The 14,941-nt window shown below is 41.3% G+C and overlaps 1 protein-coding gene across 2 annotated transcripts in view; it reads left to right on the forward strand.

Moving 5' to 3' along the window:
- The first annotated feature begins 555 nt into the window (after positions 1 to 555).
- The window catches only part of angel1 (angel homolog 1), a 45,329-nt gene continuing 30,943 nt past the window's right edge, over positions 556 to 14,941 (forward strand). For both annotated transcript variants that reach the window (XM_079833471.1, XM_079833472.1), the window contains exons 1-4: positions 556 to 669; positions 5,604 to 5,776; positions 10,812 to 11,235; positions 14,705 to 14,910. In XM_079833471.1, coding sequence (XP_079689597.1) covers positions 606 to 669; positions 5,604 to 5,776; positions 10,812 to 11,235; positions 14,705 to 14,910 — 867 coding nt within the window. In that variant the 5' untranslated portion in view covers positions 556 to 605. The remainder of the gene's footprint in view (positions 670 to 5,603; positions 5,777 to 10,811; positions 11,236 to 14,704; positions 14,911 to 14,941) is intronic.

Below are 14,941 nucleotides of genomic sequence, written 5' to 3' on the forward strand. Positions count from 1 at the left end.
GTTCATCCTCAGATCAAAACATTTGTGCCTTTTTTACATTTATGGATTTGAAATGAACAATTTATAAATGCATACATGTAAAAAAAAGCATAAATGTAAAATAAATAAATAAAAAAAAAGAATCTATAAATGTAAAAAATGCATAAAAAACAATCCATAAATGTAAAAAAAAAAATGCATAAATGTTTTGTTCTGAGCGTGGACATTTTTGTGATTTATTCCATATTTCACAATTTTGAGGATTTTGTTTGTCAGCTCTTTCCCAGGACTGAAACCATCTTTTCAGTTGTGTGCTGTAACAGCATTCAGTGGCTAATAACTCCATTATCAAACGTTTTTATGTATTTACTAATAACACATGGGGTGACACTGTGTACAATACAATACTATTTATTATTTAGCTTTTATGAAATCATTCATTACAACAATTATATTCAGGCACACCATATATAAAAAGGACACAGCAAATAGACAATAAATGAAAAATATTTATTCTTTTAAACAATAACACGCCAGGCTGCGCGTCTGTTGGCCGTGACGTCACCCCGTCGTGTTGTTGACGTTCCGCGTTATGAATAAAGTTCGTTCCCGTGCTCCGGTGAAGCATGATCGCGACGGTGATGTTTTACGCGCTCCTCCCGCTCTCGAGGCTCATCGGCAGACTCTCAGGTAAGAAGTTCGCGGTGTTTCGATGCGTTTGTTTCCGCTGATGTTGCGGCGCGAGCACGTGCGCGCGGAGGCCGGAGGAACCGCAGCAGCTGCTGGGACTGAGCCCGACGGGGGTGTGTGTGTGTGTGTGTGTGTGTGTATGTGTGTGTGTGTGTGTGTGTGTGTGTGTGTGTGTACAAGTGCAGTGTGTAACAATAACACGCGCTCACTGAGTTCTGCAGGTCTTCATATATGTGCACGCTCTCAATCAATCATCCACTAATGCTGTCCAACAGCCAATGAGATCATCTCACACACACACACACACACACACACACACACACACACACACACACACAAAGGGTTAGACCGGGGCTGGTTGTCACGCGTTTTAATAAAGTAAACATCTCTAAGGATTGGTTTGTTATTTTTTAAAGTTTCTTAGGGGCTTATGAATTAGATTTGATATTTTTCTGGATTACTTTCTTTTTTTTACGTGTTTATTGTTCTCGACTCCGATTTAATGGTTAAATTATATGTTAGTAATAAATCAATCATGTCTAATTAATTGAAAATCGTGAAACTTATACAATTCAACAATAATTTATTAAAAGTAAAAGTAAAAATAATTTTTTTAGGGCCCTATGAAAGTCACCGTTAAATAAAAATGTAATATTGCTGTATTTATTTTTTAAAAAACATATATATATTAATGTGCACTGTAATCTTGCATGATGAAAAGAGTGAAGTATTTTGTCAACCTGTCACTCACATGAGATTGACCAATAGCAAACCACAACCATCTAATCAATTCCCCACGGACAAAAACATGATTGGCTGCTGTGAGTCTTCAGTGTAAACGCCCACTGCTGTGATTGGCCACTGTGAGTCTTCAGTGTAAACGCCCACTGCTGTGATTGGCCACTGTGAGACTTCAGTGTAAACGCCCACTGCTGTGATTGACGGCTGTGAGACTTCGGTGTAAACGCCCACTGCTGTGATTGGCCACTGTGAGACTTCAGTGTAAACGCCCACTGCTGTGATTGGCCGCTGTGAGACTTCAGTGTAAACGCCCACTGCTGTGATTGACGGCTGTGAGACTTCGGTGTAAACGCCCACTGCTGTGATTGGCCGCTGTGAGACTTCAGTGTAAACGCCCACTGCTGTGATTGGCCGCTGTGAGACTTCAGTGTAAACGCCCACTGCTGTGATTGACAGGTGTGAGACTTCAGTGTAAACGCCCACTGCTGTGATTGACAGCTGTTAGACTTCAGTGTAAACGCCCACTGCTGTGATTGGCCACTGTGAGACTTCAGTGTAAACGCCCACTGCTGTGATTGACAGCTGTTAGACTTCAGTGTAAACGCCCACTGCTGTGATTGACAGCTGTTAGACTTCAGTGTAAACGCCCACTGCTGTGATTGACAGCTGTGAGACTTCGGTGTAAACGCCCACTGCTGTGATTGACAGCTGTGAGACTTCGGTGTAAACGCCCACTGCTGTGATTGACAGCTGTGAGTCTTCAGTGTAAACGCCCACTGCTGTGATTGACAGCTGTGAGTCTTCAGTGTAAACGCCCACTGCTGTGATTGGCCACTGTGAGTCTTCAGTGTAAACGCCCACTGCTGTGATTGACAGCTGTGAGACTTCAGTGTAAACGCCCACTGCTGTGATTGGCCACTGTGAGTCTTCAGTGTAAACGCCCACTGCTGTGATTGGCCGCTGTGAGACTTCAGTGTAAACGCCCACTGCTGTGATTGGCCGCTGTGAGACTTCAGTGTAAACGCCCACTGCTGTGATTGGCCACTGTGAGTCTTCAGTGTAAACGCCCACTGCTGTGATTGGCCGCTGTTAGACTTCAGTGTAAACACCCACTGCTGTGATTGGCCGCTGTTAGACTTCAGTGTAAACGCCCACTGCTGTGATTGGCCGCTGTTAGACTTCAGTGTAAACGCCCACTGCTGTGATTGGCCGCTGTTAGACTTCAGTGTAAACGGCCACTGCTGTGATTGGCCGCTGTTAGGCCCGTTTCACACATACTCCGTTTGCAGTGCGTATGCGGTGCGTATTTTTTTCCGTTCCCATGTTAACGGATTACAGCTTTCACACTGCGCGCGGATGCTGTCCGTCAGTCCGTTCCAGGTGCGGTGCGTCTGCAGCAGTCCGGCGATCGTTTCCGTACCGAGTCTATTTTTTGCTGTGCTGCACTGCGTAATTAAAGTGACAGAACATTGTTCGCTTTAAAATAAACATGTACTGACACGAAAATCTAGTAATTTTACCACAGATGTATGTAATTTAAAATATACTCTGTTTCAAAGTCAACACATGGCTTTTTTTTCTCGGGTAAAGCAAGGAAACGACACCTTACCTGGCATTTAGGTTAAAAAAATTGAAATAATGAAGAGCACGTACGTTCCTGGAGGTGGAAAAACAAAGGTCTTTATGACCTGCTTTTAAAAGGGTTTAAAAACGAAAGAGAAGACGAGAGTCGACTTTTTCTATTGTAAGTTTCTAATTTAAAATGTTTATAGGCTATAAGTTATATTTCAATGTTTTGCCACTTGTGTGAGCTAAAGTATAGGCTATATAAAGTTATATAGGCTATATAAATATAAAGTAATGAATTGAATAAAACGTTGTTTAAATGTACTACGTTAAAACTTGACATCTATGAAAGTGTAAACAAAGAGAATTGCAATTCTGACAAGCCATGTTCAGTAACAACTTTTGGATTTGAAATGAAAAATAATAATGAATAAATGCTATGTTTGTGGTACACAACCGCGGATCAGTTGCGCGCTGCAAACGCAGCATATATGAAAGCACAACAGCGCGTGCTGCTCCTGCACCGCATACGCACGGCAACACGCACCGCATACGCACTGCAGACGGAGTATGTGTGAAACGGGCGTTAGACTTCAGTGTAAACGCCCACTGCTGTGATTGACAGCTGTGAGACTTCAGTGTAAACGCCCACTGCTGTGATTGACTGCTGTGAGACTTCAGTGTAAACGCCCACTGCTGTGATTGGCCGCTGTTAGACTTCAGTGTAAGCGCCCACTGCTGTGATTGGCCGCTGTTAGACTTCAGTGTAAGCGCCCACTGCTGTGATTGACAGCTGTTAGACTTCAGTGTAAGCGCCCACTGCTGTGATTGACAGCTGTGAGACTTCAGTGTAAACGCCCACTGCTGTGATTGGCCGCTGTTAGACTTCAGTGTAAGCGCCCACTGCTGTGATTGACAGCTGTGAGACTTCAGTGTAAACGCCCACTGCTGTGATTGGCCGCTGTTAGACTTCAGTGTAAATGCCCACTGCTGTGATTGGCCGCTGTTAGACTTCAGTGTAAACGCCCACTGCTGTGATTGGCCGCTGTTAGACTTCAGTGTAAACGCCCACTGCTGTGATTGGCCGCTGTTAGTCTTCAGTGTAAACGCCCACTGCTGTGATTGACAGCTGTGAGACTTCAGTGTAAACGCCCACTGCTGTGATTGGCCGCTGTTAGACTTCAGTGTAAATGCCCACTGCTGTGATTGGCCGCTGTTAGACTTCAGTGTAAACGCCCACTGCTGTGATTGGCCGCTGTGAGACTTCAGTGTAAGCGCCCACTGCTGTGATTGGCCGCTGTTAGACTTCAGTGTAAACGCCCACTGCTGTGATTGGCCGCTGTTAGACTTCAGTGTAAATGCCCACTGCTGTGATTGGCCGCTGTTAGACTTCAGTGTAAACGCCCACTGCTGTGATTGGCCGCTGTGAGACTTCAGTGTAAACGCCCACTGCTGTGATTGGCCGCTGTTAGACTTCAGTGTAAACGCCCACTGCTGTGATTGGCCGCTGTTAGACTTCAGTGTAAACGCCCACTGCTGTGATTGGCCGCTGTTAGACTTCAGTGTAAACGCCCACTGCTGTGATTGGCCGCTGTTAGACTTCAGTGTAAACGCCCACTGCTGTGATTGACAGCTGTGAGACTTCAGTGTAAACGCCCACTGCTGTGATTGGCCGCTGTGAGACTTCAGTGTAAACGCCCACTGCTGTGATTGGCTGAAAAGTGTTGATTAGAGCATTATATTTAGATCTATTGCATAGCAGTGGTCCTGTATCGCTCTTCTCTCCTCGTCATCTCACTAACAGTCCAGTGGGCGGGGCCAAAGGTGCGATGATGAAGTAAGCGTTGATCTTCCGCAGAGGTGGTCTTTCACCATCTCTTTAGGGATGGATATTATGTGAATTGGGATGCAGCAACAGTTCCTAAGTTAATCAAATTGGTTGAACGAATAATTTAATGACAGTCACTTTGTGTAACGATGTAACACGCAGAAAGAGTCACTGTAAAATCCTCACCACACACACACACACACACACACACTCACACACGTTTGTTTTTGTGAAATGTGAGGACATTCCATAGGCGTAATGGTTTTTATACCGTACAAACCGTATTTTCTATCCCCTTACACTGCCCCTAAACCTACCCATCACACACACACACACACACACACACACACACACACACACACACACACACACACACACACAGCCCCTAAACCTAGCCCTCACAGGAGACTGTGCAGTTCACTTTCTGTGAAAAAAAACTCATTCTGTGATTTATAAGCATTTTGAAAAGTGAGGACATGGGGAACGTCCTCATATTTCACCCTCTTTTTGTAATACCCATGTCATTATACACATTTGTGTCCTGATATTTCACAAAAACATGCCCACACTGTCTGGAACAAACACAGACAAGCTGAGTATAACACAAAATTAGTTATTTGGAGTTTTTGAAGTTTGGAAGAATTCATAACCTAATTTATGACCATTTGAAAATCAAGTGTTTGAACCCAACCTGATGTAAATGTGATTATGAGAATTTCGTGTCTCCTGAAAGTGAATGATCTAGTCATGGAAGTGACACTCCATGAAATATATTTCCATTTATATCTTCTCTCGACAGAATTGTGGCACAAGGCCCCATCTGTGTACGTGAATGGGAAAGAGGTTTGGGATGGTGGCGGCGCTCTTCCTGGACCGCAGCAGATGGGACTGCAGTGGCACAGCACAGGAAGCCCCAACACCGGCCCCGATCCAGACCCCACGGAGACAGAGAGTCCTCAGGGGACGCTGGAGGTTTATTTTTCTTCAATTATATATTTTTTCTTTTTAATTTTGTATTTTGAGATGATTTGATGTAGGGCTGTACGATTAATCGAAAAATAACTGAAACCGACATTCAGGACCTCTAACCGACATATTTTTCCCATGTGGGTTATTTGGGTTTTCACGTGACTCCGCCCCATCAGTCACATCAAGTGCAGTTTGCAGACACACACACACACACACACACAGATGCAGGAGCAGTTATCTGTGCTTATAGATGCCCAGAATCACTATAGTAACTGCATGCTTTACACAGTTTATACAGGTCAGTTAATTGCTGTTCTTATAGCCTACGCGCTCACACACACACACACACACACAGAGAGAGAGAGACGGCGCGCGCAAGCCCCGAAGCCGCTTCCACTTTCGTGCTCATAAAGTTTGTCAAATAAATGCATTTAAAGGCGACAACGCGCGCGCCCTGAAGGCAGATCTTTCACCTGCGTTCTCGCAAAGCTTTGTCATTTGTATGTGGTTTAAGCCCTGTCAGTTTGAACATTAAAGCGAGTTTCGACCATCAGATGTGTGTTATGTTGAACTAATGCCTGTTTTGTGACAAACGAACACTCAGACAGAAGCTCGCACATCACGTGAAGATCGCGCGCAGAGGAGCACAGAGACGCAGGATCAACGCTGTCCTGTGACTAAAGTAAAATCACTAAAGTAGCTCAGAAACTCAACCGTTATTTTAATACCTTTGAAGTAAGTACAAACCACAGCTTCATAATGAATAGAGACAGTATGAGTAATTCACACACACAATCGCTCTCTTATTAATGCATTCAAATAAATGTAATGCAGGCCTACTGTGTTAATGTATCTGTATCTGATGTACAATAAGCAGAAATCTGCTCCATAGACAATAACTGCTGAAAGTCAACCGTTTCCTTAGAGTATTTTAAAATCACAAAGAAATGCACTTTTTCATTAGAAAAAAAAATCCACCTTTAATAGTAGAAAATATTTACAGTACAAACCTTATCAGGAACTTACTCAAAAAACTTGTGAGAGCAAAAAAAAAGCAAAATAATCGTTCATTAATCGTAATCGTGGTCAAATGTTCAATTAATCGAGGTTTTTATTTTTGGTCAAATCGTTACAGCCCTAATTTGATGGTATTTTTTTATATTTCTGCAATAATTATGGTCTATTTTCGCCATTGAAAATGATACAAAAATGTTTTTTTGTATTTTTATTTTTATGTTTTTATTATTGCAGTATTTCAGGTTAAAATAGAGGCTAAGGGTGCTTTCACACTAGCAGTTTTGGTGCGCACCCGGGTTGGATTGATGTCAGAGTTCGGTACGTTTGGATGATGTGAACGCGGTCATCCGAACTCGGGTGCGCACCCGCGAACCGTACCAGAGTCCGCTTAAAAACGGTGTACGGTTCGCTGCTGATGTGAACGCAATCGTACTAAATCCCGGAAGTGAATCGCTATTAATGACGTATGATTTGATAAAAATGTGTGTTTGTGTGTGTGTTTCACTCATTTTCCTGACAAGCGTGACTGACATACTGCAAGCAGAGAGCTGTGAATCTCATTTCTGCTCGTCTTCAGCGTTTTTTAGAGCATTTGCAGTACATTTGCGGCATATAGACGCAAGTGCCATTATGTCCTGAAGCTTTAGAAACAAAACCAACAGTTAAAAAACTAAAATATAAAAGTGAGGTGAGCAACGCTATGCATTTCGCCGCCTTCACGCTCGCTGTCGTTACTGAGCACCCGGGTAAACAGCTGCTGCTTTGATGACGCAAACGCACCCCGGCTCGGATCCAAATAATATAATATGAACACAGTCCAGCGGGGGAGGGGGAGCAATCCAACTCGGGTTCCGTCCAGGCAGTAGAACCAAGTGTGAAAGCACCCTAAGCCTTCAAAATATTTTTTTGAAGACAGATTAGCCCCTCTTTTTTTTTGGGAATTATTTCAGAAATCCTGCAACCATGTGTGTGACCACTAGAGGTCTCTGTGGAGAGGCTTGAGAATTCACTAGTTCTGTTTTGAACACATTTAATGATTTTTTTTATGGATTTGAATATATATTTAAGAAATAGACTATTTATTATAAAGTTTTAGATATTCTTTTTTTTGTTAGAAATATAGATTTTTTTTCTGTGAATTTGTGTTTTTGCAGATTTCCCATTCATTTCCTGTGTTGTCATTTTTGGGAGAATTTTTTTTTACAACCACTTAGCATGCTCGAACAAATTTTTTTGTGTGTTTACACACCTAATGCTAGAAAAGTCACCAAGTTTCATGATTTTCTGATGAAGCTGTGATTTAAAAAAATTCAAAATGTGGTTCATAGGTTCAGTTTTTCATAGGTGTGTGTATAAGTGTGTGTGTGTGTGAGTGTGTGTGTGTGTGTGTGTGTGTGTGTGTGTGTGAGTGGATGTATCAATATCACACTCTTGATGTTTTAGAGTGCCACCTCTTCACTGCTGTGTACTTTTTTTCAGCATCGTGGCCGATTTGTAGATTGTACAAACAAATATTCGGTGAATTTTTGTGTTTTTGCAGATTTCTCATTCATTTCCTATGGTTGGTCATTTATGACCAAAGACAATGAACGCTACTTTTTTTTTTACGACCAATTAGCATGCTCGAATCATGACCCCAATGTTTTTGTGTGTTTACATCCCTAAAGCTAGAAAAGTCACCAAGTTTCATATCATTCTGATGAAGCTGTGATTTTGAACATTTCAAAACAGAACATTTTCCGGTCAGAAATGACTGAAGAGCACCAGAGGGTAAAATATCTTAAATGGTGTAAGGTTATCATTTCAAAGGTCTTAAATTTGGGGACAGCAAAACAGGAATCATGATATGGCTTAATATGATTGATTATATTACACTTTAAAAGGCGATGATTTGGGGTAAAAATGCGGTGCTGTTGCTTGTTTTACAGGCTTGTGCTTTCAGAACAGATCACAGTCTGTGAAAACTGCTCATTTATGCTAAACGATCGCTTATTGATCTGCTGTTGATGACAGTGTTTACCTTATAGTGTTTATATATTGCATGCGGAATTATCTGTTCTAATTAGTGCAGTGCAGCTTTGTATACAGGGTTTACCAGGGTAACTGCGATATTTCTGCTGTTCCATCAGCGCCACCTGCTGGAAATCATCAGCTTTTGAAGCTTATTAAAGGATTAGTTCACTTTCAAATAAACCTTTGCTTATAATTTACTCACCCCCTTGTCATCCAAGATATCCATGTCTTTCTGTCTTCAGTCGAAAAGAAATGAAGAATTTTGATGAAAAGATTTTAGGATATTTCTCCATATAATGGAAGTCAATAGACCCCAAACGGTTCAAGGTCCAAATGAGAGGTTCAGTACAGCTTCAAAAGAGCTTTAAACCACATCAAACGGTACCAGACGATCAATAAGGGTCTTATCTAGCCAAACGATCGGCCATTTTTTAAAAAATAAATAAAGTTTTTAAGTTTTATAAGCACAAATGCTCGCCTTGCTCTGTTCAGTGATGCGCGCTCGTGACGTCAATTAAAACGCAATTATGTTGAAAAGGTCACGCTAGACGCAGGCGGAAGTACGAGCATTTATGCTTATAAAACTTAAACTTTATTTATTTTTAAAAAAATGGCCGATCGTTTGGCTAGATAAGACCCTTATTGATCGTCTTGTACCGTTTGATGTGGTTTAAAGCCCTTTTGAAGCTGTACTGAACCTCTCATTTGGACCTTGAACCGTTTGGGGTCTATTGACTTCCATTATATGGAGAAATATCCTAAAATCTTTTCATCAAAATTCTTCATTTCTTTTCGACTGAAGACAGAAAGACATGGATATCTTGAATGACAAGGGGGTGAGTAAATTATAAGCAAAAGTGTATTTGAAAGTGAACTAATCCTTTAAAGCCCCACTGAAGTGCCTTTAAACGCACTGCGTTATTCAATGTGTTGACGTAATTTCCACTGAATCAGGAAAACAGGGCGGGGAATATCAAGCAGCCCCTCCCCTTTTTAATATAGCCAATAGCATTTAGTTTTTATCACAGCTCGTTAAAGGGTTAGTTCACCCAAAAATGAAAATTCTGTAATTAATGACTGACCCTCATGTGGTTGGACACCCGTCAGACCTCCGTTCATCTTCAGACACAAATGAAGATATTTTAGTGTAAATCTGATGCTCTGAAAGGCCTCCATTGGCTCAACTTTACACTCTCAAGACCCTTAAAAGACACTAAAGACTAAAGTTACAAAGTCCATCTCACTACAGCGGCTCTACAATAACTTTATGGAGTGACGAGAATAGTTTTTGTGCGCAAAAAAACCCCTAAATAACGACTTCTATAGTGATGACGATTTCAAAACACGGCATCATGAAGCTTCGAAGCGTTATGAATCAGTGAGTCGATTCATGATTTGGATCGCGTGTCAAACCGCCAAACTGCTGAATCGACTCACTGATTCATAACGCTTCAAAGCTTCATTAGCCCGTGTTTTGAAATCGTCATCACTATATAAGTCGTTATTTAGGGTTTTTTTCCGCACAAAAACTATTCTCGTCTTCATAAAGTTATTGTAGAACCACTGTAGTGAGATGGACTTTGTAACGACGTCTTTAGTGTCTTTTAAGGGTCTTGAGAGTGTAAAGTGCATTGAGCCAATGGAGGCCTTTCAGAGCATCAGATTTACACTAAAATATCTTCATTTGTGTCTGAAGATGAACGAAGGTCTGACGGGTGTCCAACCACATGAGGGTCAGTCATTAATGACAGAATTTTAATTTTTGGGTGAACTAACCCTTTAAGAGTCGTTGAGCTCGGTGAAGAGTTTCCTCCTAATCTCGAACCGTTACTGCATCTGAACGTATTCATGCATTTATAATATATAATACATAATCATGTATTTGAAATATAGGCTAATCATCAGAATCTAAATAGAATCATTTATAATTTTGACAGGCTGATTGATCTGATTTGATTTGATCTACCCCGCCCATATGGTATTCACTATTTGACTTTAACCCCTGCAGATCGGCTGTATGGAAGCTTCTGTGAGCGATGGAGGTGATGAGGAAGAAAACCTCTCAGCACGTCTGGAAGAAACACACGATCGGGACCCTGTGGTAAACGGGTTTCCCAAAGCTGAGCTTCAGGGTCACGCCCAGGCTCATGCCAGCTCAGGGTCTCAGTGTCTGGCGGCGGGCGCTGGAGATGAAGACCATAAGGCGGACGTTGCTCCTGGCGCTGTGTGTGCGGCTCTGGTCCAGACGGGCTGCCCGGTGTTTGATCTGGCGGCTCTGCTTGCAGACTCTGAGCGGGTTCAGACCGCAGTGGAGCCGGTCGGCTGGCACTTCCCCACCGGCCTGGGACTGGCACAGATGTCCTATTGCCCGTATGTGCAGTTTCCTGACCTCAGCTACTATCCTGCGCTTCAAGACCAGGACAGCATTGAAGGTGCGATTATATAAAACACACACTCTTCCAGACACAAGATTTCAGGGTAGGGTTGCACCAGTTGTTCGTAAGTTCTTTCTTAAATTGGAACGTAAAGTCCACACTAGAGGCTAGGGGTCGACTGATATGGATTTTTTAGTGCCGATGCCGATTTTTTTTCATCAACCTTAGCCGATGACGATACGAGCTGCCGATTTTCTTGAGCCGATATTTGGAGCCGATACTGCTTTTGCTCCCTCAAATTTACAACATAAAAAAATGACACAATGATCAGGATGATAACAATTTAAAAAAGGAACATTTATTGAACTAAAAAAAAACAATATTTAACAAATAGTAAAAACAGGTGAGGTAGAACAAGAAAAAAAGAGTTCAGTGGTGAAAATAAATTCTGAAAATAAATATTTAAGCATAAATAAAATAATTACACTATTGCACACAGTATCAACAAGCAAGCAGCATAATAAAGTGCACACTGACTGTACTATACTTCATTTTAAAACTATTTACAACCTAGTCATTTAATGGTTACACTCTAATGGCGACGCGATTCGCGCGAGTGATTTACATGTTAAGTCAATGCAGAGACGCGAAATGGCATTCTGCGGCGCGATTCGTGCGATTGAGGCGGCGCGAAGGACGCGAATTGAGCGTTTTGAACGCGCAAATCGCTCAAGTTGAAAAATCTGAACTTTGGCGGATATTTCGCGCCGTGTAAACCAATCAGGAGCTTGCTCTAGTAGTGACAACAATGAGAAGAAAATCTGTATATTAATATCTGGTTCAGACAATATGATTATCACTGTGATAACATTAAATGACATGAAACACAACCCAGTCTCTTTTTGTTAAATGCAAGTTTATGTATGATCAATAATACAAAAGTATAAGTAATGTATAACAAGCTATACATGAAATAAAGCAAACAATTCAGTCAAACATTCAAAGTCAGTGCTAGTAGGCTAACGTTACAACTGCAACGTACAGTTATAGCCTAAAAATATAAAGTAATGAAACTTCTCTTTGCCCTCAGCCTAAACGATTTGCCAGGGAACAAATTATAGATCCATGAGACCAAAGATCGGCCGTTACAAGACGAATTATAGCTGGAGACGCCACAGAGATATCAGAGCCAGCGGCAGAAGAACTGGCTGAGGAAAGGCTGATCTCACCGGGTTAATGAGCGCCGCTGATCCACTGGAGCTCACAACTCCGAAAACGCCAGATCACATGTTCAAATAGGCACTCTTTATATAAATAAACCACACATTTGAGCTTTAAACAACTACATTATCGACTGAAAAAGTCTTAAAACTACGTTTTGTCACACATTAACAGTAGATTTGAACAAAAAAAAGACGTGTGACACAGCCCATGTCAGACATTTCTCAACGAGACGAGCTGCTGGCAGAAGCCCCGCCCATGAGGCGAACTCGCATCTGTTGTGCAGTGAATGTCACGCGCGATTCGCACAAATTTCACGTGCAATTGAAGCGAGTAAACTCAAAATGTTCAAGCGTCCACCTTTGCGCGATTAGCGCAAATTATTTGCGCGAATCGCGTCCGGTGTGAACGCCACATAAAAAATGCTGGGTTAAAAATAACCCAAGTTGGGTTGAATATGGACTAACCCAGCAAATGGGTTGTTTTGACCCAGGGGTTGGGTTAAATGTTTGCTTAAAACAACCCAATTGATGGGTTAGTCCATTTTCACCCCAACTTGGGTTATTTTTAACCCAGCATTGTTTAGAGTGTAACTGCACTTCACTTAATCTCTTGTAGAGCAACACCAGCGGTAATTCAGGAGAAAATCTCCCAATGCTCCACGTGAAACTTCAGTCTTTCCAGCTTTTACCATCGCGTCAATTCTCAATTGATTTTGATTAAAATGCGCGAGGGAGAGCGAGACAGTTTGAAGATGGTGAGAGCTGCCCTGTGGACGCCTGTCTGTAAATAATGCAGGGGAAAAAAAATCGGCAAACGCTGCAGCCTTATATCGGCCGATACACGTAAAAATGCAAATCGCAAAAAGATCGCAAATATCGGCCCGATATATCGGTCTAACTCTACTAGAGGCTTAGTAACTACTAGATAGTTTGTAACTAACTCTATACTTTTTTCAGTTGCACCATTTCTTCATAAGGCAGAACGTTACTAGTAGGTCGTAAGCTCTCCGTAAAGTCGCATAATATGACGTTTACCCTCAATGATCCAATAGCAGCCTTCAGATACGTGAGCAGAAGTTGTGTTGAAATACCGTGAATTTCAGTTTATCCTTCATTATTATAACTTATTTTGCCTCACGTAACCAACGGTAAAAATACGTTTCCATTAAATATACTTAATCATGAAAACCATAAGTGCTTTTATAAATAAATAACATTCAGAAGCATTTAGTATATGAAACTACATTAACAAGGATAAATAAATAAATACTGAAACAAAAACAAAAAAACATAAGAAATTACATTTATTGATTATGACTGATATTATTTGACATCATGACATGCACAACACGGACAGATTCACTCAGTTTTGAATGGTTTCGTGTTGAAGAGCTGCAAATAAAGTCATCTATTCACATAATGTTTTCTCTCTTAAAATGTAAGCGAGTGTAAATGTCAGCATTATCATATATGTGTAAAGAATTGAAGTCTGTCATGTAAAACAAGAGCTTATTGTGCAGTTCAGTTCATTTGTATATATAATTGTAGGTATCTGAGCACTGGCGATTCATTCACCAGCATTGCCAGCAGTTTTAGGTTGGGCATCAGCACTGTAGATGGAAAAACGGATGCGAAAATCGCAGAAAATCGAACCTGTTCCGTTTTTTTTTTTTTTGACGGACGAAAGTTTTGGAGGCAGTGTGCAAGCGTGACTGACATAACGTGAGGTCGAATTTATTTTTTGAATTCCGCATGCGAATTTCGGACTCAGTGTGCAAAGGCCTTTATGCTTCAACTAAGTTTAATGGTGCAACGCAAAAATATTTAGTAGTGCGTAAGTTGTAACTTAGTGCCCATTTACGTCAAAACTAGGCTTATATATATATATACAGGCACAAGCATGTATATATTTAATAAAAATGTATTACATTTATATATAAAATATTTATATACAATATAAATTTTATAAATACAGTATGCAAATATTTCTTAAATATATACATGAATGTGTGTCTATTTATATATAAATAATAATTAACAGAGTACACACACATATATTATGTAAACACAAACTTTTATTTTGGATGCGATTAATCGTGATTAATCTTTTGACAGCCCTAAAAAATATACATTTGTTCTTTTATTTAAAAATGATTTTATTAACCTCAAGGCAAGATTAAACCTCATGCACTGGTCAGCTTTGAGCTGTTGCTTCCAGATTTTGTCTTCTTTCAGACCAGTAGAAACAAAAACATGATGTCAAACATGATGTCAAACATGATGTCCTTTTCGCTCTTTCCAAGTGATGTGGCGAGTGTGGGAGGACCTGAGTGAAACCCACGCTGACGCAGCTGCTGCGTTTGACTTCAGCATCATGTCGTACAACATCCTGGCTCCGGATCTGCTGGAAGGGAACCCGGATCTGTACACTCACTGCCCTGAGGACGTGTTGCTGTGGGACGTCCGGCTCCAGGCCATCCTGACGGAGCTGCAGATCTGGCAACCGGACGTAAGACCACAGAGAGTCCTCATTAGAGCAT

Source organism: Gobio gobio (assembly GCF_949357685.1).
Source record: "Gobio gobio genome assembly, chromosome: 13".
In the NCBI taxonomy this organism is placed as follows: domain Eukaryota; kingdom Metazoa; phylum Chordata; class Actinopteri; order Cypriniformes; family Gobionidae; genus Gobio; species Gobio gobio.